Raw genomic sequence first — 26,139 nt, 5'->3', positions numbered from 1 at the left:
TGTTAGGGGTACCCCCCATACCAGCGTGGGTCCCACACCCGGTTTCCTCATCATAGGACAGGGTCACCAGACCGGACCCAAACACGCGGGGTCTGCAGCCCAGCACACGTCTTTTAAGAAGCAGCCACAATGTGAACAATTTTTTGTATCTAAATGGCAGTTCTCATTCCAAAAGAATTATACCAAGTCTATGAGAAATAAGCCCTAAAATTATGTATGAAATCTTTCCTTTAAAGATACAAATTTTCAACAAGTGACACATAGGCAGCACTTTAATTAAATAAAATCTCATAAAAACATAAACAAAAGTATCATTATTTAGCTAGCTAGCCATTTGGGGGGAAACGAAGCTGAACGGCTACCTCATTTTCAACGAAATTCTAGCTGAATCCAAGAAGGTGCCGAGGCGAGGGCACCCAGGCCGGTGAGGGCACAGGCCCCAGGAAGGGCGTCCCCATCAGAGGCCAGAGTGGGATGGGGGCGAGCGGGGCTGACGCTCCGTTCCGGGCCCCTCTGCACAGCCGACCCTCCCACGGCACGGTCCAGCGGCACGCGGGCTCGTCCAGTCCAGGCCCGTGCTGTGTTCTGCTCACCGCTGGGAGCCACGGATGCACAGGCCGACCATGTGCGAGGACCTGCGCCGTCTCACGTAGGGGACCGGGGCGTCCGCAGGTTTGGGCACCCGGGGGTCCCAGAGCCAGGCGCCCACCCCAGGTACACAGAGACAATGTAGGGTTTGGGGGAGTCAAAGTCACATGCGGCTTTCCAACCGCACCAGGGGTGAGCGCCCTTGATCCAGAACCAAGGCGACGGCCTCTGGAAATTCCTGTTCAGAGAGAATACGGATGGACATGGCACCAGCCATATACCCCACGTCAGCTCAGACGGACACCTGAGCACCCCCTTACCCCACGTCAGCTCAGACGGACGCCTGAGCACCCCCCTTACCCGCATCAGCTCAGACACCTGAGCACTGCCTTCCCGCATCTGCTCAAACGGACGCCTGAGCACCCCTGCCCCGCATCAGCTCAGACGGACACCTGAGCACTCCCTCTACCGCATCAGCTCAGGCCTGAGCACCCTGAGCTACCGCTACAGACGCATCAGCTCAGACGGACGCCTGAGCACCCCTTCTGCCCATCAGCTCAGTTTGGGATGGATGCCTGAGCACCCTTTCCGCATCCGCTCGCCAGGCGGACGCCTGAGCGCCTTTTCTTACCCGCATCTGCTTCAGACGGGATGCTGAGTACTTTGCCTGCCGCGTGATTAAAGCTCAGACGGACGCTGGAGCACTTCCAGCCCCGCATTCAAGCAGATGGACACTGAGCACTTACTTCGCATCAGCTCAGGCGGACGCCTGGAGTACTTACATACCATCAGATTGTCAGACGGACGCCTGAGCACCCGGCTTCTTCGCATCCGCTCAGACGGACGCCTGAGCACCCCTTTACCAGATTGCTTCAGATGGACGCTTATACCTCTACTCGCATCAGTTCAGATGGACGCTGAGCACCTTGCTTCGCATCAAGCCAGACGGACGCTTGAGTACTCTATTTCAGATACCAACATTACGCTCAGGCGGACACATCACTTACTGCCGCATCAGCTCAGACAGACACAGAGCACCCCTACTGCCGCATCCTGCTCAGGCCAGACGGACGCCTGAGCACCCCGCTACCCCGCATCCGCTCAGACGGACGCCTGAGCACCCCGCTACCCCGCATCAGCTCAGACGGACGCCTGAGGACCCCGTCTGTGGAAGCAGCACAGCGAGGCCTGTCACGGCCCCTGTGGGGACCGGCACACCGCTCTTTTCTAGATGGGGGTCCATCTGGATTCTGAGCCAGAATCCTGGACTCCTAACAGAAATGCAGAGGAGGATGGACTCTGGTTGTCACAAGGAAGACGCAGGCACAGCTGCCCGCTTGGGAGAGAAAGTCACCAGGCCTCTTTCGGCCGGAACTTAGGCTTCCGTGGCGTCTCTGCAGAGGACGAGGCGCACGCGCGTCGAGAATGCCCTCTGAAGGCAGGCAGGCGCCCGGGCGGGAGCTGGCCAGCAGAGCCGGGGATGGCAGGCTCGACTTTCCTGTCTCCATCTTCCCTGCGTGCATCCGTCACCCACGTCTACGTAACCAGGTACAGCCCACACTCGGGAAGGACACGTGGACCCACGAGGTCACCCTGTGTTAACTGTGCTGCTGAAGGCCCTGGCTGACTCTGACGACCCAGTGGGGGCTGCAGCCAAGGCTCCCCCTGGCAGAGCTGACCAGGCTGGACCAGGTCACTTCTAAGGCGATCCACAGCCCCACGAGTCTTTGACCATGTGCACTTAGTGACAGTCCCAGCTGCAAGGTGAAACTCACATAAATCTCCCACAAGCTGAAGTTCTTCACGGGGTACACAGGACAAGACTCACGAGAGCCTCTTTCCACGAAGGAAATCTTAGCTGAGCAGAGGCAAGAACATGACTTCAGTAACGGTGCCTCTGGAGGACTGTCATGTGAAGGGCCAGAGCAAGGGACACTGTTCAAACCTTCCGGAAGGCCTAGCCTCCATCTCTGACGCGACCACAGCAAACTGACACACGTACTGTCGTGATGCTTCCAGGGCTGCAGGGAGGCTGGGACCCAGGGAGGCTGGGCCACGGGAGCTGCCACGTCTCCCATTCGCTAGGGTCTGGACGCCTCCTGCCCACATCTAGGGCACCTGCCCTGTCCTCGCCCCAGCTGACCGCTCTGCAGGCTGACAGCGCTCACAAACCCTGCCTTTTCCCCACAATGCTGGCTTCTTAAGACAATCCCTCCTGTCCACTGGACTCTGGGTCCTGACCCCACGCTTTTATGTCCCATAACACAGAGAAGCCGGGAGGCTACAGAAGGCCTCAGATGACGGATAAAGGGCCACCGCTTCACAGGCGCAGACCCCTCGCCCCGGCCCCGCACGCCCTCCTCGTGAGAAGGGCAGAGCTGACGGTCTGCACCACTCTCAGCTGCCCCTCGGCTGTGTGCCACGGAGCAGAGCGAGTCCCCTTCACCACTTGTCACCGCAGATGGTGGTGCAGCTCCGTGATGTGCGCCTTGTACAATGCCAAGAGCTCCTGCTTAAAAATAAAGATGTAACCGCTTCTGAATCTGCAAAATACTAGCTCAACCCATAAGGGACGAGTGAGAGCCACCTACGGGAATAAGAGCCTCTAGTCACAGCACCTTAGCTTCCCCTTTACCACCGCGACCTCGGCGACCTGTCCAGCCGGAGCTGGCACAACCGTGGGGGGCGTGGGGGGCAGCACGAGAACCGGGAGAGGCGCTGCCCTGGCGCCCGGGGCAGTGTCTCGGAGGCACCCTGAACCCCCGCGTGCCAGTGGACAGGCACCTCCCTTAATTCTGTCTGGAATGTCACCCTATAAGTAACGCCGCTCTGGACTCGCGTGGTAGCTCACACTTCAAATGCGTTTCATCTGCACTCTGCACCACAGTCCACCTGTGACCCACGCGCAGTTCCCGATGGCGAACTATGCGGGGTGACTCTGCGCCCCCCACCCCCCGCCTGCATGAAGACTCGCCGAGTCCGAACAATGCACCCAAGGCAAGCTACTCACAGACAGAGCCCAAGGCCCACTCCGGGCCACGGGCTGAGTCCTCAGCTCTTTATTTTCTCTGTTACCATCAAGCTCTGTCCGCTCAGTGTTCACTGAGCATCTGCACACGCCCGGCCCGGAGCGGAATGCGGGCCAGCAGGGGTGGGGGGAGGGCGTGGAGGCTGCGGCACGTGTGGCCACAGCAGCCACGCACGCCCAGTGCTCAGGGACGCCAGGTGACACCAAGAGCTTCAGAGATCATGCCTCTAAGCCAGGACTTAAAGGACAAACAGATGCCCCAAACAGAGAAGCAGAGACCAGTGGGGACACACATGCCAAGCGAGAGGAGGCTGGGAGGTGCTGGGTGCCTGGTCGGGCCAGGGCCCAGGGGGCCTGGGGTGGCACACGGAAGGGAGCCCAGCATGCACCTGTGATGGCCTTGCTTCCCCAAGGCAAGCGGCTTGGTTCCGTCCCAAAAAGAAGGTTCGAAGGCAAATGAAGGGGACCAAGCATTAAAAAGATAAGATTAAAGAGCCAGAGCCAACCCCAGGCAGCTGAGAAAGACAAGAGACCACTCAGTCTGCGGGTCCCCTCGCCAGCCACACCTGCAGAGTGCCGCGAGGGAAATGGCCGAGCGCTGGGAGCCCGCGCACCGCGCGAGGCCAGAGCCAGCAGCAGCGTTCGTCATTTACGGGCTGTGGGTCTGAGCTGGTATAACAGGAGAGGGCCTGACCTCTCTAAAGAAATGTTCGCCGCCCCCCCGCCCCCGTTAGGCGTGCGCTTTGGGCGACAAATCTAGTAAAAGCAGCTCTGTGCAGAGCGCAGGCTGACACGTGACTCTCCCTCCCCTGGGACCCCAGGGGCCTGCCCAAGGGAAGTCCAGTGCTGCCTTCACTTTCGCACCGGCCCGAGCGCCATCTCTGCATCTCGTTTCCACACCGAGGCGCAGTGGTCTCAGCGGGGGTTAAAGGGCAACGTGCCCCACCTCGTGGCCCAGCAGACAACTGGCAGCAGCCAGAGGAGGTGGAGAACCCCGGGTTCCTGAAGGTTCCTTATGCAAAGCAGAGGTGCCCATCGACCCACCCCTTCCCCTGATGTCGAGTCCCCGCACTAAAACGGTGCCCCACCCCCAACTCCAGCCCCAGTGTGCACCCTGAGCAGTTTGTGCTGAACTTTAAAGCCTCTGGGATGACATGGGACGACACTTCCACGCCCCCGTCTGACCAGACTCCAAAGTGACAAGCAACGCCCTCGGGGCCTAGTTGCATGTCTTAGGCACGGTCCCCAGCAGTCACCGTCTGCCAGGCCGGGTCGTGCCTACTGTCACGGCATCAGTGCGAATGTTCTTGTCCCCTCTCTAGAGTGTCTCTTTTTGAACAGAGACCTTGGCTACTGTGGATGCACCGCTCAGACACGGAAAGTCCCACGTGGGCAGTTCAGCCCAACCCAGAATCGCCTGTCACCGCTGCTCCCCACCCCGCTCCACAGGCAGAGGTGTCACCATAAACACGGATGTGTCCCTCCCGCCCAGGTCTTTCACACGTGGTACCCATCGCCCCACGGATATGCTCCACGACAATTTGCATTACTAGAAGTGAAACTTGAAAATGTATTTTACAGTGAACCAGATAAGGAAAAACATAAAAGGACTCCCGACTTTACTGTAACTTAACAAATTCTCTCTGAACACAGCCTAATGTTTACTTCAAACTTGCTCGAAGCACACGCTGTGCTGCTGTCACTGCCGCCAGCTGAAACACGCGCGTGTGCACACACACCCGTGACTCCCGCACGTCGGGAAGCCCTGGCCGGTGCAGGAAGACAGTTCTGCAGGATCTCTCGGGATCATAAGCCATAAAGCGTGTCACTGTTTACAGTGGGCGTGGAGATGAAGGAAGTTCGGCCTCCGCCGCCTCCCGAAGAGGAAGCCTCCATTAACCACACTCCCTCTGCTGCGCTTCATCTCGGGACCACGGAGGTCTGCGCCCTGAACCTCACCTCACCGGTGCTTTCGACCTGGTCTCTGACGCCTTCACTTTTGAGTGTCACACTCACTCTGGACGCAAGCGTGACCACCAGGGCTTTTGTCCACTGTCATGCGGACACAGCAGTGCAGACAGCACAATCACCAGCAAGCGGTGATCACCTGCCGGGCCAGGAAGCACCCTGGGCAAAGGCTGGGGGGCTGAGGGCGTCTTCAGCTCAAACACACACCTAGTGTGTCTCCCCCGCCTCGCACACACGCGTGCGCGCACCAGCCGCCCCCCTCCCCCCCCGCAAAACGGCAGACACCACACAGTGTGGCCGCCGCTCCTCCCGCAGGGCAGCGAAACCGTCATCACAGGGTTCCACGTCTCCACCAAGAGACAACTTAACCCCCCAGCGCACGCCTGGGGCAGGCCGGACTCACCGTCCTCCTCCTGGGTTTTGAGGACCATCTTTTTCCGTCACAGCAGGACCCTAAAAGTGGCTCTGTTTTGTTCTTCAAAGGAGAACTCAGCCAAGTTTCGAGGGAGGCCGGGCTGGGTGGGGCAGGACACCTGCGGGCTGTCTAGCCACCGGGACAGCTCAGAGCCGCTTCCTGGGCGGGCAGGAACGGCTGGCTGCATCCGGGGGCCAATGAGCCTCCACCCCAGCAGCAGCGTCACTCGGGGTTCACTGCCCCACCCAGTTCCTGAAGTCAGGCTCCAGGAGCTTCCTGGTAGCTGGCCGCCTCCTCCCTGCCGGCAGTCGTCGCTGGCGCCACGGAGACCAACAGCTGCTCGACTCGTCCTCTCTCAAGTTCGGCCGGAGCCACACGCAGCGCTAGGTGTCCCTTCTCGCTTCAGTGTCCAAGTCCTTCCCCCGACTGGAATCGTGAAAACCCCTGGTCCTCCCACAATGAGGTAACAGGGCCTCGCCTGCGGGAATGACTAAGAGATGGAGTCGCTGCCCTCTGAGGTCACCCGCTAAGCAGGAGGCGCAGACCAGAGGCAAAAAAAACTCGAGGGCAACGCTCCCGACACAGGCTCAATCTCGTCCCCTCTACCTTCCCGCACGCTGTGCCACACCGTTCTTCTCTGTGTTCCGATGACGCTCGTGACACATACGCACTGTTGAAATCAGGTAACGGTCAAGAGAAAAGCCCTCAACCCCACTGCCCAGGGACAACCACTGACGACGACCCGGTGTGTGTCCTCTATTCCTGCAGACGTGCCGTGTAGTATGTTCGCACCCGCTCACGCACACACACCTTCCTCTCTCCACGTGTCTCCTACACGCCTTCTACATAGTACACGCGACACTTATCATGTAGTACGTGGAATACACTTCTCTCCCGACAGATAGTCACGTTATCGCAAGACAAGTACGTAAACATATACACACAGATATACAGAAATACACAGAACTGGGTGTTTTATAGGCTGCTTCACAGCCAGGTAGCCTTGTCATTGACGTTTTCCATGACTCTGAATGGACACCTACCACACAGACGGAACACGGAACCACTCCCCTGAGAGACTTTAAGTGGCTTCCCATTGTTCTGCCGACCTCCCCACCCAGGAGCCACGTGCGGGCACAAGCCCTCGTCACTTCCTCAGGACACGGGCGGAGGCTGTCCCATGGGCTCCCAGGAGGGACTGAGGGGCCTGCGCCTCGGGTACAGACACTTGCAAGCAGCAGGTGAAAGCCCAGCTGGCCTCCGGCCTCAGCGCCGTGGGCAGCGCCCTCCAGTGCCCGCTGTGCCGCCTGACGGGGCCTAGCGCACCTGGCCCCGTGCCAGGGGAGGACGCTGAGACGCAGGGATGGTGTGCAGCTTGCCCAGAGCCCAGGACCTGGCTGTGACCGTGTCTGGACACGGGGCCCACTCGGCAGGCTGCTCCTGTGCTCTCCATGCGATGCCAACTCCTGCAGCCCGGGTGGGGGTGGGGGGATTAGCCTGCTGTCCCCAGCGGGACACCACAGCGCCACCTCCAGGCACACCCCGGAGGTGGCGGCAGGCATGCCAAGGCCAGTGGCCTCCGCCCACTTCTTCCTTCCTGACTGATAATAAATAAATACGCATACAGTTTTTAACAGCACTGTTTTGTCGAAGCGCCTAATCCAAACCCAGCTTTTTACTTTTAGTTCCAAGGCAGACGTCACGGCTACGCTTCCCCCTCCCACTCTCCACCCACCAGCATCCCGGGCCAGCCCCGTCGGCGTCGGCTCTTTAACGACTCCCAGTCCGCACTCCACTCCTGGTGCCAGGCCTGATCCGACGCTGAGCCCACTCGTAAGAGGACAGGCCACTTCCGTTTTCTCCTGTTGAGTGGCACAGCGCTCCTCTGGGGCCGTCGCCCGCGGCAGGACAGCCGGGCCACGCGCGAGGCACGGTCTCAGAGCTTTTGCGCCGCCGAGGCCCGCCCCTGCCCCAACGGGGCCTCCCTTTCTGCCAGCCCATGGGTGAAAAGGGCTCTCCCTGTCGTCCGCAGTCTGCCCACACCTGATGACCAGGCGCTGACAGCTCTTCCCGTCTAAGGCATCTCCCCCTGCGCGGGCTGCCTGTTCGCCCCTTCGCCACGTTCTGATTGTCCGCCTTTCCGCACAGGTGTGCAGATTACTGACCTGTGTGGTGCTAATGTTTTTCTCACTTGTTTTTAGCACGTTGTGGTTTCTTGTCTCAGGTCTCTAACCTCATCCTCATTCATTTCGCTCAGCACTCTCTGGGCGCCCAGTACCGAGGACCGAGTACGGGGTCCTGGAGACACAGAGGGCCACCGTGGTGCCCTTGGGGCGCGCAGAGCCTCCCAGGAGCTGGGGGGCGCAGCGAACGCTCCGAGGCTGCGGGGGTTGGGAGCGGGCTGCTCAGGGCCAGCGGTTCCTAAGAGCTGAGAGTGCAGAGAGGCTAAGCCAATGAGAGCGGCTGAGGGTGGGGGCTGAGGGAGGGGTGCTGTCCGGGCCGTGGGGGCCGCCCCGCAGCTCTGGTTCCGCTGTGGGTGCGGTGGGTAGCGGCTGCCAGGGTTTGGATCGGACTTCCTCTGGAAAGACAGCACTCCAGCTGGCTGTGGGGGAGGAACACACAGTAGGGCAGACGCAGGGAGACCCGCTGGGAGACCCGCACACTCAGCCAGGTTAGAGGCGGTGTTGGCCAAGGCAGGAGGTGTCTACTTCCAAGGCCGGGTGGAAGGAGTCGTGGGGAGCCCGAAGCTGGGGGCCAGGCCAGAGCTCCAGGACCAGGAGCCCACGGCACGGGCCCAGCCTCAGGCTCGATGGCTCGCATGGCCACTGTCCCCATCTGGTGCAGTGGGCTGCCTCGCGGACCCCGGCCAGCCTTCGCCACAGGTTTCTGTCCCAGCTCCCAAGGCCGCTGCAGAAAAGCCGCCACGCAGGCCTCAGAGCCGGGAGCACAGTGGTCACACCGGCCCACCCCACACTGACTTCTGCGTGACTTTTGTTGTTCCGAAGCAGAGTGACGCTGTTTGTTCGAAAGGAGGTGACGAACAAAACCGTCTACGTCCTTAAAACGGAAACGTAATGACCAAAGCACCAAATTCTGTCCAGCTCACTCACAAGGAAGGTGACTGCCTGACTTATCATCCATGAGGGGACATTGTGGAGACTGACGGCAGGTGCCACTCAGAATGACGTCGGCCACCAGGCGCACGGCGGGGCTGCCCTGGAGAACCTACGCGGCACGGCCAAGGGCGCGTGCAGAAGGCCGCAACGCACAGTGTGAGGGACGCCGAAGCCACCGCAGAAACAGCGCCTGTCACAGAGCTGGACGGTCTCCGGGCCTCAGAGCGCTGCCTGAGCGACGAGCCCGGAGACCGAGGGACTGGCCAGGCCCCGGAGCAAGCGCTAGACCAACCGAGGGGAGGAAATCAGTTCCGAAGGCCGCGCGGGCGGCTGGGGTGCAGGCGCCTCTGCCCCGGGCGTCGCGCACAGCCTTCATGCTCCCGCAGCCCGGCCCCACACTGCGGGATGAGGGGAGAACGCACAAACGTGTGCAAAATCACGCTAGGAGAAAACTTCCGGAATGTTCGCGCGATGCGTTCCCCTGTGAGACGCCCCCAGAAGACGGGGCCACGCTCGGCACGGGAGTCTGGAGAACGAGGGGGTGTCTGCGAAAGCCAGGGCGGGTTCGAGGAGGGCACGGGGCGTGACGGAGCCCGCGGGGCTCGCGAACAGGAGCCGGCTTCGCCACGGCCGGGCCTGCAGGGCAGGGTGGCTGAAGGGAGAGGCCACCTGAGGGGAGCTGCGGGAGAGGGCTGAGCCACGTCAGTGCCTCGCAGGGAGAAAGCACCTCGACCTCCCTCTCCTGTCGCCCTCAAGGCCCCTGGCCCAACCCGACCGGGCCGGCGGGCCAGGGAGCCAGGCGGGGCTGGGCAGAGGGGTGCGCGGGGCCCCTGCTGAAGCCTTCGGGGGCGCTGACCTGCACCAAGCCTCGGCTCTGAGCTCGGCTTCAGGACCCCCCTTAATCTGACGCTGCCGCCTCACCAGGCTCCCCTCGCCACACGTGCCTGGCCTTCTCCTTCAATCCGAGTGACACTGTGACACTCGCATGTCACACGCACAGCGTGCAGGGCCATGGCAGAAAGCAGAGCGTGCCCAGCTCCACCCGCCCCGGAGCCCGCTCCGAGGGGACACTACTTCTCTTGCCAGTCACCTCGGTGTTTCCAAACAAGAGGCTCACACCATTCGTTCTCGATTTGTCTATTCTAGATGTCAACCGCCTGCCAAAAAGACGAAGACTTGGCTTTTCCCCCCACCCCCAGCATGCGCACGCACACGTGTTCACACGGACCCACCTGCACAGTCGCACGCAGATTTCTGGTTAAATCAGCGTCCACTGTATCTGTAAATACTGGCACAGCTCAGCTACGCCATGCACTGTGGTTAAAACAGCAGAGGCATTAAGTGTCTTTCTCTGCTTGCTCAGGATTTTGCCTGTGACTGGCCCCTAAGCTCTAGTCGGAGGTGTGAATTTGCTGACGTGGTCAGAATGCGCGGGAGTGGCCGCGGACATGCCCTCCATGCCCCTGGCGCCCCTGCCCCGCCTGCTCTTGCTGCTCCTGTGTCCTCCCGAGGATTCCCTCCGCCGGTCCCCTATGCTGGGCCCTAGTTCTTTGATTCCGAGTGTCATCCTTCCTTGGGATACCCGCTGACTTTGGTGGAACACATCCTCTAGTAACAGAAAGGGCGTGGAGGGCTGGGTTTCGATTACAGCTGTTGTGAACTCCGCACGTCTAAAAACGCCACTAGTCTCTCGCTCTTGAACGACATTTTGGCTGGGTATAGAATTCCAAGGTGAAATTGTTTTTCCTCAATAATGGAGACATTCCCTATTTTCTGTTCCCACAGTGCTGTTAGCTATGTATTTTGTATGTGACCTTTTTCCCCTCACAAAGCTTTCAGGATCTGACCTCTGCCCTCGGTGTTGAGGAATTTCATAGTAGACCATCCGGGCTGACTCTTTTCCACATATTATGCGAGCTATTAGGGAAAGCCCAGTTCTGAAGTCTCATATTCTTTAACAATTTCCCATCCTTTTTGGGGGGAGGGGGTCTCGTTTTGGGGCATTTCTGTCAGACAGTGAATCTCTACTATGAATCCTTTTTCTTATCTATTCATTTCTACTTTTCATCTCCTTTTTGAGCTGCTTTCTAGGAAATATTCTTGCAATGGACTGAATGTTTGTGTCTCCCCAAAATCCATGTTGAAACCCCCAATGTGATGGTATCGGGAGGCGGGGCCTTTGGGAGGTGAGCAGGTACTGAGGGTGGAGTCCCTGTGATGGGATCAGCGCCCCTAGAAGAGGCCAGGGAGCTGGCTAACTCTCCTTCCACCACTGAGGACACGGCAAGAAGACAGCCTTCCACAAACCAGTAGGGCCCCCGGCAGCACCCGACTGTGCAGCACCCTGACCTCAGACTTCCAGCCTCCACAGCGGTGAGGATGAGGCTGGGACACTTTGTTAGAACAGCAAACTAAGACGATTCTCTACTTCGTCCTCCAGCCTTTCTACTAAATGTTTGATTTCTGCTTTGAACCTGCCAGAACTCACTCTTCACCTCTGAGGACCTTTTGGGATAGTGACCTATTCTCGCTTCACTGACATAATATCTGAGACTCTCAAGGACAGTTTTTAACACTTTCTCCTTTATCTTCCATGACCTGTTTGCTCAAATTTTGTTTCTCGTTCGCTTTGCTCTCGTTAACGCTGAGGTGTTCCTTAAGTGTCTGGTGAACACAGGCTCTCTCTCCACTTCTCAGAGTGAAGCGCTAACAGCCTGACTAGAAGTTCTGTATGGCGGGTGCGGCCTACTGAGTGGTGGGCGTCACTGTAAAACGGTAAAGCAGTAACAGGTAGAGACCCCACGGAGAGGCTCCATACATTCCTTCTTCTTGGGTTAGTGACCCAAAGAAGGATTCTCTGACCTCCTGCCCGGGCCGTGCGGGCTCTGAAGCTGGCCAGCGGCACTGGGAGAGCTCGCTAGGAGGAGGAAGGCTGGGAGCTCCCGGTTAAGCACACAGACGTTCACTCTCTGTGCCTTCGCGGGCTTCCTCAGGAGTGAGACCTCATGTTTCACCAGAAGCGGAGGACACGCCGCCATGCTGCGGTCACCTTGGGAGTCCGCGCTGCCCGCCGGGGACACGGCCACAGCGTGTAGCTCCTGCCACATGTCCACCGTCCGAGGCCTGTGACGCCTCGAAGCCCATCTGGGGCTTGTGGGGTAAATCATTTTGCTTCCTGGTGCTCCCCCACTGACAAGCTGCCAGCAGGAGAGGGGCTCGGGCACACAGCACTTAAGTGTCCTAAAAACCCCACAGGTGCATCTGTAATCTGGGCTGGAAAGTGAGAAAGATTTCGGTCGTCTACACACAGGAGTCCACAGACACCTGGAAACACTGCAAACTCTTCTAAAGGTTACTGCCACTTGGATTTCCCGAAAAACATGGATTTGTGCTATTTGTCCTCACAGAGATGACTAGCACTGAGAAGATCTTGGAAAAATAAAAAGGCTTGAGAACAAAGAAACAGGTGTGTGTCACAAAGAATCCAAATGAATTCCTTGACATACGCCTACCTCTCACCTGGCAAAGCAAGCGCTGGTATTTCTGATCACATCTGCTAGTACATACCTCTGCGAAGCAGACTTTTTACTACTTTTATCATCAAAATTAAAAAAAAAAATCATTTAGAGATTTTTTTTAAAATGCCGTTTTACCCTTTATTTTATGTACACAATTTGAATTTCAACTTTTTCCAAAAAGAGTCTAACTTTTCCATAAAAAAAAAGAATGAGGTAGAATTCTTCACAATGTCTTATTTTCTATATGAAGAAAATCCGTGATCAATGCCATAAAATGTCATAAAGCTGAAAACTATGCTTTTGAGTTTATGCATTTTTTTCCTGAGAAGGGTGTCGACAGCTCACCAGATGCTCAGAGAGAACCCATGAGCCACCAGAGAACTGTGCCTGGGGCGGGGGAGGGGGGCATCGTCCCTAGGGAGCCCCAGTTAAATGGTGACCCGCTTTCCGGAGGTGACAGAATGAGGCCCCTACAGGACTTCACTCAGCGGCCATCATCAACATCACCACAGTCCTAGGAGACACTCAGAAACGTGTCACGTATGCTTCAGAAAATGTGAATGCGACATGCTCCTGATGCTAAACAGACACCTTTCTCCGCAAAGACAGAGACGCAACAGCACGATGCACAAATGAGAAAGAAGAAACCCGAAGTTGAAATAAACTTCAAACTACACTTGAAAGCAGTCACTGCAACGGTTTTAAACGTCCACTAAAATAAAAGCCAAAAACACTGGGTGTGATCGATTTGATCAGTGCTGCCCTCTGCTGACGAGATGAAGAAGCTGCTGAAAGCTTTACGACATATCTTTGCCAATAAATCAAATCACCTTTGGCAAGTAGCTGGGGAGGAAATAGGAAAGTCGCGCTCCGTCTAGGTACAGGCCGCGCCCAGCACCACGTCCTGAGCAGGTGTCGTGAACACTGAAGCTGGCCTGCCCTCTGCCCACGCACCGCGGCTCACCTAGGGGGGCAGGTAAAGCCAGCGGGCGCCGCCGCAGGTTGCTCAGCACGCTGGGAAGCGGTGCATGCTGCGGGAAACGGAGACCAGGGTGTGGGGGAGGGGACGATCGAAGCATGAAAGGTGGCGGTCTGGGCCAGTGCCGCCGAGAAGGTGAGGCGGAGCCCCCCCGTGCCACCCCCGGGAAACAGAAAGGCCACGCACGGGCTCTTCCCCTCTCCAGTCCCGGAGCTCGGCCTGCGTCTGCCTTTCTCTCTGCACCGTGTGGACGAATGAAGCCACCCACACGACCGCTGCAGGGTCTGCCTGCCGAGGCCATTTCCCGTGAGGAAACCCGCGCCGGGGACCAGAGGCCCGTGGCACGGAGCCTCCGTGTCCAGCTGTGCCTTTCAGGAGCAGCCTGGCAGCCTGAGTCCCTTACTTTCAACCTGCAAGAGCCTGAGACACTGAGAACAGCGGTCCTCGCCGGTGCTCAGACACGCGTGACCCGTTAGTTTTTAAATGTCTGTGCCGAGTCCTCTGCGCTCATTCGAAAGAGCTGATCTTCACCGGGTGCTCCATTTAGACGACACAGGCTGGCTACGTTCCGGTCGCTGCCAACACGGAGAGGTCACGGCAGCTCCTCGGAAACCAGGAGCAGGACACAGGGGCCAGGCGGTGACAGCAGTCAGAGACCACCACCTAGTGTGCTACGGACTAGGGCGCGAAGGCCCAGTTCTAAGCGCTTAGAGAAAACCGAACATCACTTCCTGGGAGAGGCGGGAGATGGGGGTGGGGAGGAGCCGTCCGAAAAAGGAGTGACTCTTGAGAAAAGCCACAACGTTAGTGACATCCATGTTGAAGAGGAGATCTGGGGAGACTGAAACCCCTCCCTGTGGCCAGAATCTTGAAGGAAGTGGAGGCCGGCCTTTTGGGGTGAGCGGGCACTGTCTGGCGGAGGAGGCGCTTTTCCATGGAGCTGCACAAGAAGCCCTTGGAGACCTGGTGCCGCCTGCCTCCCCGCCTGCCTCCTGTCACCCAGGAGAACCCCACCGCCCACGAGGCCTACTTGCCTGCCCGAGTTTGCTTAGTGGTGTCTCAGCCTCCCGGGAATCTGGCCCCCACCTAACTTCCTCCGCTGAGCAAAGCCTCAGCCCAGTTACTCTGCTCCCCAGGAAGTGAGTTTATACCCAAAGTCGCAGAACAAACATCTGTCATGGGTTGGGCGGCGCGCTCTCTTCCCACCCAGGGAGGCTACCTGCGAAGACGTCTGCTGCCTGCATAACGAGGTCACACAACATGTATTTTTACAAGTGACTGTTTTTCGCTCAATATGTCGGAGCACCCAGGTCTGTCCACCTGACATGTCCCACGGCTGAGTCCGTGCCCCACTGAGCTCCTGCTGATGAACCTCTGGCGTGTGTCCAGCACGTGGCCGTCACGAGCCGCGCGGCACTCAGCCTTCCACACTCGCCTTCCTGTCCCCACGTCTGAGGAGTCAGAGAAGCCGAAGGGCAGGACAGTCCGCTGGCGTGGACGCACCTTCACTCTGAACAGCTTCCGACTTGCACGAAAATTGCAGAAACACGGCGTTCGCGTGTCCCCTCGCGCTCCGGTCCCGCGTGCCGCGGCACAGCTGTTGAGACCAGGCAGCCGGCGCCCACACAGGGATCGATGCGGCCGTCCCGGCGGACGGTCCCCGGCTCGCTCACCGACGCCCTTCCCTTCGGGTCGGGACCCAAGCCCGGAGGCCCCATCACATTGTGCTGCCGAGTCTCCTTAGTCACATCTGCCGTGACAGTCCCCTGGTCTTTTCTTGTCATGGACTTGGCACTTGGCAAGTACGGGTCAGTCGCTTTGTGGAATGTTCCCCAATTTGGATTTGTCCGTGGTTTTCTCTGGATTTGACTGAAGTTGTGAATTTTGGCAAGAATGACACAAAACAGGAGGCTGTGTTCTCCTCAGTGCGTCACGCCAGGGGCCCGGGACGTTAACCTCGATCCTTCGGGAAAGCTGGGCCCACCAGGTTCCTGTGACGGGACCGTCCCTCTGTGACCAGCACCTTGTTGGGAGACCCTGAGAGGACGCAGACATCTGCCCCTCGTCCTCTCCTCGTCCCATCCGTTTTAGTGTCGATGGCTGTGCAGCCCCTTGAGTGGGCTCCCGTGACTCCCGACTCGTCCCCGTCATTTCTTCAGTACTCCTCACTTCCTGCCAGCACAAGATTTTCCAGGCTGGCTCATTTGGCATTTTTCCCTGCCCCAGCCCCTGACTCAACCGTTTCCCCGCAAATCCCTGGTTCCTTTTTAATGGAGAACGGTACTTAGAACCCGAGAGCTGGGCCCTGGGTGTACCACGCAAGCATCCTCAGCTGCCACCGACACCACCAATTGGCCTTGCGAAAGTCCACACCAGGTCCCCGCCACACGCTACAGGGACACCCTCGGCGACGCTGTCACACTCTGGCGACCTGAGGCTGCTGTACCTGCGTTCCCCGTTTATCCGCAGTGCCGAACACTTGTTTACCGCCTTAGAGACACAGGTCAGAGACCCGTGCCTCTGCTGCGCAATGCCCATGTCCCCTGTCCCATCCTCTAACGCAGTCTGTCTTTCTATTGGTTTGTAAGTACTCTTCATATATTTTAGACAGTAATCCTTTGCTTGTGTTTTAAATATTTTCTCCAACTATCCTGCCTGTCTTCACTTTTTTATGGGAGCTTTTGTCACACAAAATAAAAAATAAATATTCATATATTAAGTTCATCTCTATGAAGTCAGGTCTGTCAACTGTTTTTCCTTCTACGACTTCTGAGTTTTGAGACCTGCTAGGGAAGTGTGATTCTTCCCAATAAAATTGTACAAACATTCCCTTTAAAATTTACATATATAGATGTACGCATATGTTTTTATATTTATATTTTTGTCGTTCTATAAAAAAAACAAAAAACTCCAGACGGATTAGAAATCAACATGTATATGTATACTATGTAATTTAAAATTTTCTAATAGGCATGTTAAATAATTAAAAGAAATAGGTAAAATGAACTTTAATGATGTATTTTATCTAACCCAAAGGATCTAAAACATTAGCATCTCGACACGTAATCAATGTGATAAATAACATTTTGCATGTTTTTGTAGCAAAGTTTCACAAGCCAGTGAAGTCCACGGGGAAGCAGCCTTCGAGTGTGCAGGGGCGGGGCCAGCCGCTCACTCCGCTGGTTGTGCCCTCTCGTAACCGTATCACACATGTCCGCACCGGGAAAGTACTGAAAGACTTGAACGTCCATTCGCGACTGAGAACAACTCCTGGCGAACTAGAAACGAAGTCTACTTTACCGTGGCGAGGGCATCTAGGGACAGCTTGTCGGTAACTGCTTCCTCTCTGCGGGACCGCTGAAAGCTTCGCCTTTAAGACTGGGGGGAAGCGAAGGTGCCCAGTCTCAGCCGACTCCATTCCCGCCCAACCTTCCCCACCCAGGAGGATCAGGCCTGAAAGCCCGAGCCAACCAAACAGGGCAAGAGAAAAGCCGTGAGGCCTGGAAAGAGGAGAGAATGAAACCAGTGTTATCACAGCTGCTGCAACAGGCCACACGGACAAGGCAAAAGAACCTAAGACAAACCGTGGGAATCATCAGCGGGTTGAACAAAATCAACATATAAAGCACAAGGCATCTCATTACATTAACAACCAACTGTAACTGAAACAGCTAGTCACAAACCTATCGACAACGTGCAAGAGCTTTATGGGAAAAACTACGAAATTCTATCAAAAGACGAAAGAGAATCTAAGTAAATGGAGAGAGAAACTGCACCAAAGACGTCAGTTCCTGTGTCCAGATGATGCACAGATTCGCTGCCGCGGCAAATCACAGCTCTGGTGCGTTTTGTTCGTTTAGGGATTATAAAATATCGTACTGGCATGGCAGAGACCAACGAACAGATTACAGGGTCCGGGAACGAACGGTCCCAGACAGGCATAAACACTTGACATATGACAGAGCTGGCAACGCGGATGGGGCGGGGCGGGGCGGGGGGACGCAGACTGATTCTTCTCTAAATGCTGCTGGGGATATACCCGTCACATGAACGCCAGGAAATGAATGTGAATGGTCCCAGTAGAATCTGAAGCAGTAATAACCCCAAACTGGAAACCACCTAAATGTCCACCAGAAGTGGAACTGATTTTTTTTAATTGCGGCACATTCTAACGATGAAGTGCTACACTTTGGTAAAAATGAACAGGCTACAGCTATGTGAAACGAAATGGGTAAGTTCATGGACATAATGATAAGCAAAAAAGCCTCTGAAATTAGGAGAAAACTTTAATAGAAGAACCTTACACCAAATCCAAACACAAAAAGCGAGAAGGCCAGACTAAGACATTTCCTGATACGCAAACTGAGAACGCAGACCTCCCACATACCCTCTCCCAGGAAACTTCTGGAGAATGTGCTTCTGTAGACTTAAGGTAAACCAAAAACAGAAAAGACACTGACCTAGGGAAGATGATCCAACAGGGACGAGATCTCAGAATAACTGCAGGGAAGTCGAAACACAGGCTACAGAGCAGACCTGAGAACGACTTAACTAGATTTGAGCAGAAAAACGGGGTCCAGGGGAGACGGCTAACTGATGTGCTAAAGAGACAGCATTACAGACAAGTTCAGGGCAAAGACGGGGAGTTTTACAAAGCAACTGATAGTTTCAAAGAAAAACAGGCGAAGGACAAACTGAGACAACTAACAGCTCCAGGAAACACAGAGAGTTGGTCGAAGAACTAACTCTTCGTGGCTCCAGAGTGTCACGGTCAGCACAGAGTCCACAGGCCATTCTGAAAGTGGCAATCGCGCAGCAGTAGAACAGTATTTTAAAGCTGGAGATAAATCACATGACAAACAGCTAAAGAAATTCAAAATGGCTGCCCCCAGTGACGAGCCCCCACGTGGGGCAGGAAACTGCTATTTTTCACGATGACCCTTTCAGTTCTACACGCTTTGTCTTTTCTCCACGCTTTGTCTTTTCTCCACGCTTTGTCTTTTCTCCGAGGAGGCAAATGCAGTTTGTTATTTAAAAGGTGTATTTGCATATTAGATAGACTTTTAGATAAGGGGGCTGAAATCAGTGCAGGGCTGTCAAAGGTCAAGTGGAGTTCGTGTTGGTGACACTGAGGGCTCTACTATTCACACGGAGACAATGATATTTGAAAAATTACTTTACTCTGAAAACAGTATCAAGTGTTAAATTTCCTTAAGGTAGGATTTTTTAAAATTGAGATGTAATTCACGAAACATAAAATTCACTCTTCAAAGTATATAATTAAGTGGTTTGTGATAGTCACAAAGTTATGTAACTACCACCACTACCTAATTCTAGAATTTTTTTATCACCTCAAGACGACAGTCCCGTACCCATTCACAGTCACTCGCCGCCCACTGTCCATACCTCCCCCCGCCCCGTCCCTGCAAACTCCCATCCACTTCCTGTCTCTACGTAGCTTCGTTCTTTCTTACGGCTGAATAATGTTCCACTGACTGGCTATATCCATCCATCGATTCATCTAATAATACTGCTAGAAGCATTCACGTAAATTTTTGTGTGGTGTACAATCTTTTAATCTATGCATGTGTATCACTGTGTTAAAAACAAATTTTGAAATATTTTCCGTTTATCTATCTGAATCCTACCTATTCTTCCCGTCCACTCTGGAGCCTCCCAACCCCATGTTCTCGCTTCACGCACCACGCCCCATGTACCGGAAAGAAAAGGAAGGTGTTGACCTAGATCTGGTGAGTTTCACCTCTAAACAGTCTACAATTCTGTGAACTAGGCTCCCATTGTCACGGGTGACGAGTGTCTGCGGAACCAACTTTCTAAGCTCGCAGGCAATCACAGGGTAAGCACGCTAGGAGGGCCATCAGCTCGCTATCAATGCGCACCATCCCAACGTGATCCAGGAAAATGTTTAAAGATCAAACACGCCCACACGGATCTGTAGGGGGGCAACAGTGACTAAGTGATCAGGAAAGTTCGTCATTTAACTGGATTGAGTTCATGCACACAGCACCCGCGCTTATTACAAATTCGACTGACATGTCCAGAAACAATCTCTCTGGTACTTTCACTACTTGGGAGAATACAAAAGTAAATGAGGTTAAATTAATTCACTGGGTTTTCTGTGCACTACTAAACTAAATCCAATCAGTAATTTTGAGAAGAAATATTCCAGCCTTCACTAAATATGAAACAGCTGACGTCATGGAGTGAAGCAAGGATGTTTATGAAAGTGGTTATCTACCTCCAACCACGACGCCGGCACACCTGAAACTGACATAATACCTAATGTCGATTCTAACTGAAAAACAGAAATTAAAAGAAGAGAAAGCCAAGTCCTCTGACAACTGAAGAGCACACACAGAAGGGGGTGGGGCGGGGCTCTGCCCTGGCTCATTTCTGCTGGGACCTCACGACGCTGGGGCTCGAGCACCGCACACCCCCTTCCTGTTTCCCGCTCCTTCTCGGCCATGCTAATTGTACATCACTGCCTTTCGTGCAAAACCACAAGGAGTTACAAAATGGGTGCACCCCACCCATCCTTTCCTCAGCTGACAGAGCACAGACTGTGCAGCGAGAAGCCATCACGTGACGGAGGAACCGGGGAGGAAGACGGACCGCGCCCATGCAGAGCAAGGGGGCAGGGGACAGTGTGCCAGAAGTCACGGGGCCAACGGCTTCTGGATACCTGTCACTGGTCTTACATCGAACTGAGCAGAAACCACTGTTGTGTCTAAAATCTAATCTTGTTTTACAAGGCAGGTGGTTCAGTAAAAAACAATACAAACAAGAAAACTAACAATCTACTTTTGAAAGGGCGTTGAAGATCTCCAAGATCTTCCTCAAGCTCTTACTTAAACCACTGTTCGGATGTTTATTTTCCTTAAAAAAACTCCCCTCCAGTCCCAAAAATATTCCTACCAGACTTAGAAGCAGTTCCCGTTTGCAGAAGCTGCCATTCCCCAAAGAAACGCGGGTGCTCCCACAATAACCCCAAATATCTGCTGAGCCAACGGTTTCTCAGCCTGTTCTCTCTGGGTCAGCCTGAGAGGGACAGGCGACCAACCAGTGTAGTGTCCCCCATGCCCTGGGAGCCGGGGGCCTCCACCACCAGTAGTGGCAGAGATGGAGAAAGCAGATGGCTTCGGAACAGGTCACATTAATGAACTGGAAAATGGGGTGGAACGGAGGAATCAGGGTTGGCTCCCCAGCATCTGACTCGCACGCTATGTGGACGGACACGCGATTTCCCAGGACGTGGGCACAGCACCAGGGGCTCTGCCGTGTGACACCATCAGACATCCCGGGGGCAGTGGCAGGCGAGGCAGTGAGCTAACAGGCCTGAAGCTTAGGGCGAAGGGGGAGCTAGAGCTGAGGACAGTCTTCACGGCAGAAGGTTGTGTCCTAGGACATCACCGCTGTCACCCAAGGGGGGCTCACTGAACCCATGCTCCCAGGAGAAATACAGGCGGGGGCCCCTGATCGCAACATTTTCTCAACTGGTCGACACAGAAGCTTGCTTCAGGCGCGTGTCTGTTTAAGGCCACCGTACGTTATAACTGCTGCTTCACTGACATTGAACTCACACCTGAAGGAGGCGCATCCGACACACGTGCTTCTCCGCGGGGGCACGTCACACCTTCCTGCACTGGGGACACCGGACAAGCACTTCAGTGCTGCGCACGGGGCTCGCCAACAAGCCGCACGAAACTGCGGCACTAAACAGAGCACTAAAGGACCCTTGCTTTTTGCGGGAGAGCTGCACCGAGAGGGCATGGCCACTCGGGGACCCACGGCCGGCGACTGGTCCTCACGGCCCTGCATGGGCTCGCACGTGACCTCGAAAGCACCACCCTAGTCCCGCTTTGGGATTACAAAGGTCAGTGAGCAGGCAGATTCACAAATAACGCAGGCACTCGGGAGACGGCGGAGGACAGGCGGGGGACAGGCGGTCCTTACAGCTAGGTGACGTCAGACGATAGCCCGAACGGTCGACAGATGTGACGACTGGGGAAGAAAAAGGGAGGAACTTGGCCCAGTTCACGAACGTGCACCCTGAGGTCAGGGATCCCCCCCGGCCTCCCTCATCAGGCCTACAGCTGACGGGGAGCCCCTCCTGACCCACCCCCTAGTCCCTGTGGTGAGGACGTGGGAGGGAGACCCATTCATCGCTCTGCCGCTGCGAAAAGCTTTATCATATGCATTTCAGAGCGACTTTCATAGAGATCGCCTTCGAAAAGTATCTAACTGGAGGAAAATATTACCAATTAACTGGTTTCGGGGCTGTGAGGACAAGTAAGGCTGCCAATGGTTAAGACGACAACTACAAAAACACATAAGTTAGTTTGTAACTCAGACCGAGTAAAGGTTAAGTAATGTCACAAACCTCAGATCACCAAGTGATTGTACAGAGCGAATTTCATATTGAAAATGTAAAATGCCTAATTAAAGGCAAAGCCATAGGTAGTGCTGGGGGCCATGAAACCTCCTGCTTGTGGGTCCAAGGCGGTCCTGCCCGAAAGTCACGTGTAATCCTGGCTGGGAAACGAGACGTCCAAGAAGACACCGAGAAAAAAAGCGGACGCAGGGGTTCCCAAGTCTCCCCCGAAGGTCTGCTCCTCCTCTCCCGGAACGGTCAGCACGTACATGATGGAGGGGAGATGTGAGTTGCCAGGGGCATAAAGACGGCTCATCCCACCCGCGGGGTCACAGACGGTAGGGAGAGGCCTGGGGGCACCCCTCGTCCATCACGCGGGTATCCGCAGATCGCAAACCCTGCATGACGCAGTGCTAACAAGTAAGGTAGAGCACAGTACGGAATACAGAACTAAGCGGACTAAGGTGACCTGCCACGCTGCAATTACGAAAAGGCCAACGTCCTCAACTTTTTTTTTTTTTTTTTTTTTAGCTTATTTGGCTTTAAAGGATGATATCCTGGTTTACACACAAGTCTACAAACAAGGAACGTTCAAAGGCTCTGCTTCTTGCTGTAGATACGGTGGCTGTACGTGGCCTGGATGCCACCGAGGAGGGTGCAAACTCTCCCCTGTTCCATCCACCATTCCCAGGGTACAGTAATCAGCCCGACAGCAGACTTTCTGCTGATTCTTCTCAATCATAGTTGACGTACGACATTACATTACTTTCAGGTATACAACAAAGCGACTGGACACTTAGACCCAACTTTAAATTTAAGTTAAATTACTTCTTAACTACCACCACATAACTCGTCAGGGGACATAAATCACCTCCTCTTTACAAAACCTCTTAATTAATACCTTAATTCCAAAGCAAAAGATCATCTACCTGGTAGATCAAACTCCAAAATCCCTTAAACAACAGAACTGTCCTAAAATAATTTTAAATCCCTTTTTTAAAAATATTGAGCCCCTTCCCTTTTTGAAGAAGATGTGCCACTTGCAGTGGCAGTGGTGACGTCAATCTAGTGGGTGGCAAAGGCTGGCTGATGACGGAAGGGTCCCTATCCTCCAGCCACACTCGGGAGCAGAGTGACCATCGAGGCTCTGCCACGTTGTGTCACAAACGTCATACAAAAGCCACAAGCCACCAAGAGAAGCTTGCCCAGACAGGGGACCTCTGTACAGGGAAAGCACAGGAGCAGCATGCCCGAGATGCCGACAGAACTTTCCAGAAGGGCACTATGCCATCTCCCGATTTCTGCAGTGCTCTTAGGTGAATCTGCTTACCCATGAGAATTTATACATTTAAATTCTGAATGAAGTTTTTACTCTAATTTTAAGGAAGTACAAAATTGTGAATTTTACTCCAGGAACAGAAATTTTTTTTTTCATTTAGTGCGTAACTGTTTCGAGTTTTATGTCAGTTTTTTTTAAAACATGAATCCAAGTTTTTTTTGACTGATGCAAAATCATAATATTCTTAACTGATTCTCATATTATACCAACATTGAATAAAAGCTTTTCTGATACTTATTTCAAAAGCAGTTACGTACCGTTTGTACGTACCATTCCTTATTACCTCTGTTACAGTTTATATATCATCAAACATTTTTAAAGAGAAAAGAAAAACCCTACCACACAACCCAGCCATTCCATTCACAAGTCTTAACCCAAGAGAAATGAGAAAAACGTCCACACGACGACACGCACGTGGACAGACAAGCAGCTTTGTTCGCCATGGCCCCAGAGGAAATGACCTATATCTTCATGACAGGGGAACGGACAGATACACGTGGCCTAGCAAGACAGCGGGATGCCACTCAACAGGGATGACTGACACCCCTGACAATGACCTCGAACCCCCGTGCTGCGTGACAGCCAGCCGGAGAGCACTGCACGGTTCCAGTCACACAGCATTCTGGGACACGCTGACCGCAGTGGCGAAAAGCACACGGTGGGAGCCTGGCGAGCCTGGGCTGCAAAGGGGCACGCGGAGCCCCTCGGGCAGTGCACGTGTCCTGCACTGTGTCTGATTTCACGGGCAGACGAACCCGTCAAATACAGCTCGTCAAATCGTACACTTTAGATGCGCAGTTTATTGTGTGCAAATTATACCCTAATAAAGTTAACGTAGAAACACTACAAAACAATTCTAATTGGAAAACAAATTTTTTTAAAATTTAAATACTGACCGAAAATTATATAATTGTATTCACAAATGTTACCCCAATAAACTGAAAAATGTAATTTAAATAATGAATTAATTTAACTTAAAAAAATGACAAGTTTTCTTGTAAAGTTCGCAGCAAACAGATAAACAGATAAACAGATATGACTGTGCTCGCTCTGGGCAGCCATGTCCTGATGCCACTGCTGGCATCCTGGTCTGCTGTGGAGGCTCCTGAGCCCTGGGGAGTGTCTGGTAGCATGGCCAGCGCTCCCCGGCCCCTGCTGTGCCCACTCCCCGACCGACGCACAGGGACTCCTCACTGGGTCCCTCACAGGGACTGGAGGGGCAGATCCAGCTGTGTCGCAACCCAAATCTGTGCCCCTTAGAGAAGAAGACAGTCTGTCCACGGCCCAAGGTGGCCAGAGCAAAAATTAAGGCTGACTGACGTGAGATCTGGGACAATGCGTTTTGGAAAGAGCATCGAAAGACGAAGTCAGCACGTGAGGCGGGGGCTTCTGTCAGCCACAGCCCCTCACCAGGCACGTCGGCCTATCTGACCAGCCAAAAATCTTAAAGCCTGTCCTTCCAGAACCAAACCATGGTTTATGTGGACCCACTTTTAAAAGTCTCTAACACATTTTGCGGACAGAGATGTCTATAAGAAGGCCTTGTCAGTCCAAGGGGACAAGCAAATGCTGAGAAGTTAGGGACACAGAGTTCGACCACTGGCCTGTGTCCAACAAACACGGCAAAAATTAGCCTGAGATTATGTACAGGTGGGAAGCAGGTAGGTTCTCGCCTTAACTTTACCGCTTAAGAAAACCTCATCTGAACCCCACAGAGAAACGGATGCAACAGACACGATGCAGAGGAACCGGCTCCTTCTCCACAATGGAAGGTCCCCGAGCACTCTGTTCACATCTGGATCCCCAGCCCCAGAGAGCGCCCAGCCCCTAAGAGGCCTCGGTATACGTCTGCCCAGAGAATGAATGAAAAGTGACCCGGGGAAGAAGCCGTAGTGCCCCATCCTGACTTACACAACGCTAGGCAAGGTCTTAGAACAGCCACAGCTCACCCCGCCAGCACTGACAAAAGAGGAAACACATATTTAGAAGTTACACAGAAAAGCTCAACGATTAAACACATTCAATGTTGAGAAGGGCGAGCAAACAAATCTCATCACGTACTAACCAGCGAGAAATGTGAACTGACAGAACTCTCTGGAAAACCACTGAGCAGCACACATCACGACTGAAAGCGAAAAGGTGAGCGCTCCGACCCCATGGACTCCACGTACGAGAATCTCGTGTAAGAGAACAGCTAGGAACACGAGCAAAGTTTGGCCGACAAAATTATTACAGGGTCATTCGTTACAGCAACGAAGTGGAAGCTTCTAAAGAACCGACGGAGGAGGACAGTTAATTAAGTGACCGTGCACCCATGTCACGCTGCGCTTGGCAGAGACAGGCGCCGTGGGTCCCAGCACCTCCACGAGTCTGTCACATGTGGTCTGTCAAGGAGGTCACAGCACCACTTGCTGGCTCCCAGGGGAGGGGCCTGGCAAGTTTGCTGCTGCAGAAGCTGCTGGCCCGTGGTCCTTGGCTCCTGGGCTGCAGCCCAACCCAATTCAAGCATGACCATGGTCTGGGACCATCGTGTCCCCCATGGGACTGGGGACAGGGGAAGCAGAGGCCCTCTGTCGGCAGTGCTATGTGTACTCCACTGCCTGGTTCTGACCCAGTGAGTTTCGCCACCTGCTTAGAGCTCCCACGGAGCTGTGGAGAGCCGGGGGCCTGTCCGTCCTCCCGTGAAGCCCCCCGCCCCCGCCACCGCTGTCCTCCATGAGGGTGGGCTCCTTCCCCGACAGATGCCACCAGAAAACTGTCCACAAACAAAATTTAATGGCGAAGAAAAATACATGT

General features: G+C 54.5%; 1 protein-coding gene across 2 annotated transcripts in view; it reads right to left on the bottom strand.

Moving 5' to 3' along the window:
* Positions 1-26,139, bottom strand: part of CYTH1 (cytohesin 1) — a 65,988-nt gene that overhangs the window by 26,720 nt on the left and 13,129 nt on the right. The window contains exon 1 of one of the 2 annotated variants that reach the window (XM_039859939.1): positions 5,988-6,422. The exons of the other annotated variant lie outside the window; for it this stretch is intronic. Coding sequence (XP_039715873.1) covers positions 5,988-6,015 — 28 coding nt within the window. The 5' untranslated portion in view covers positions 6,016-6,422. Of the gene's footprint in view, positions 1-5,987; positions 6,423-26,139 lie in introns of those variants that run through there. 2 annotated transcript variants of the gene reach the window in all.

This window comes from Pteropus medius, unplaced genomic scaffold (genome assembly GCF_902729225.1).
Source record: "Pteropus medius unplaced genomic scaffold, Ma_sr-lr_union100, whole genome shotgun sequence".
NCBI lineage: Eukaryota > Metazoa > Chordata > Mammalia > Chiroptera > Pteropodidae > Pteropus > Pteropus medius.
The sequence above is the reverse complement of the archived record's forward strand: the minus strand, read 5'-3'. Positions and strand labels throughout refer to the sequence as shown.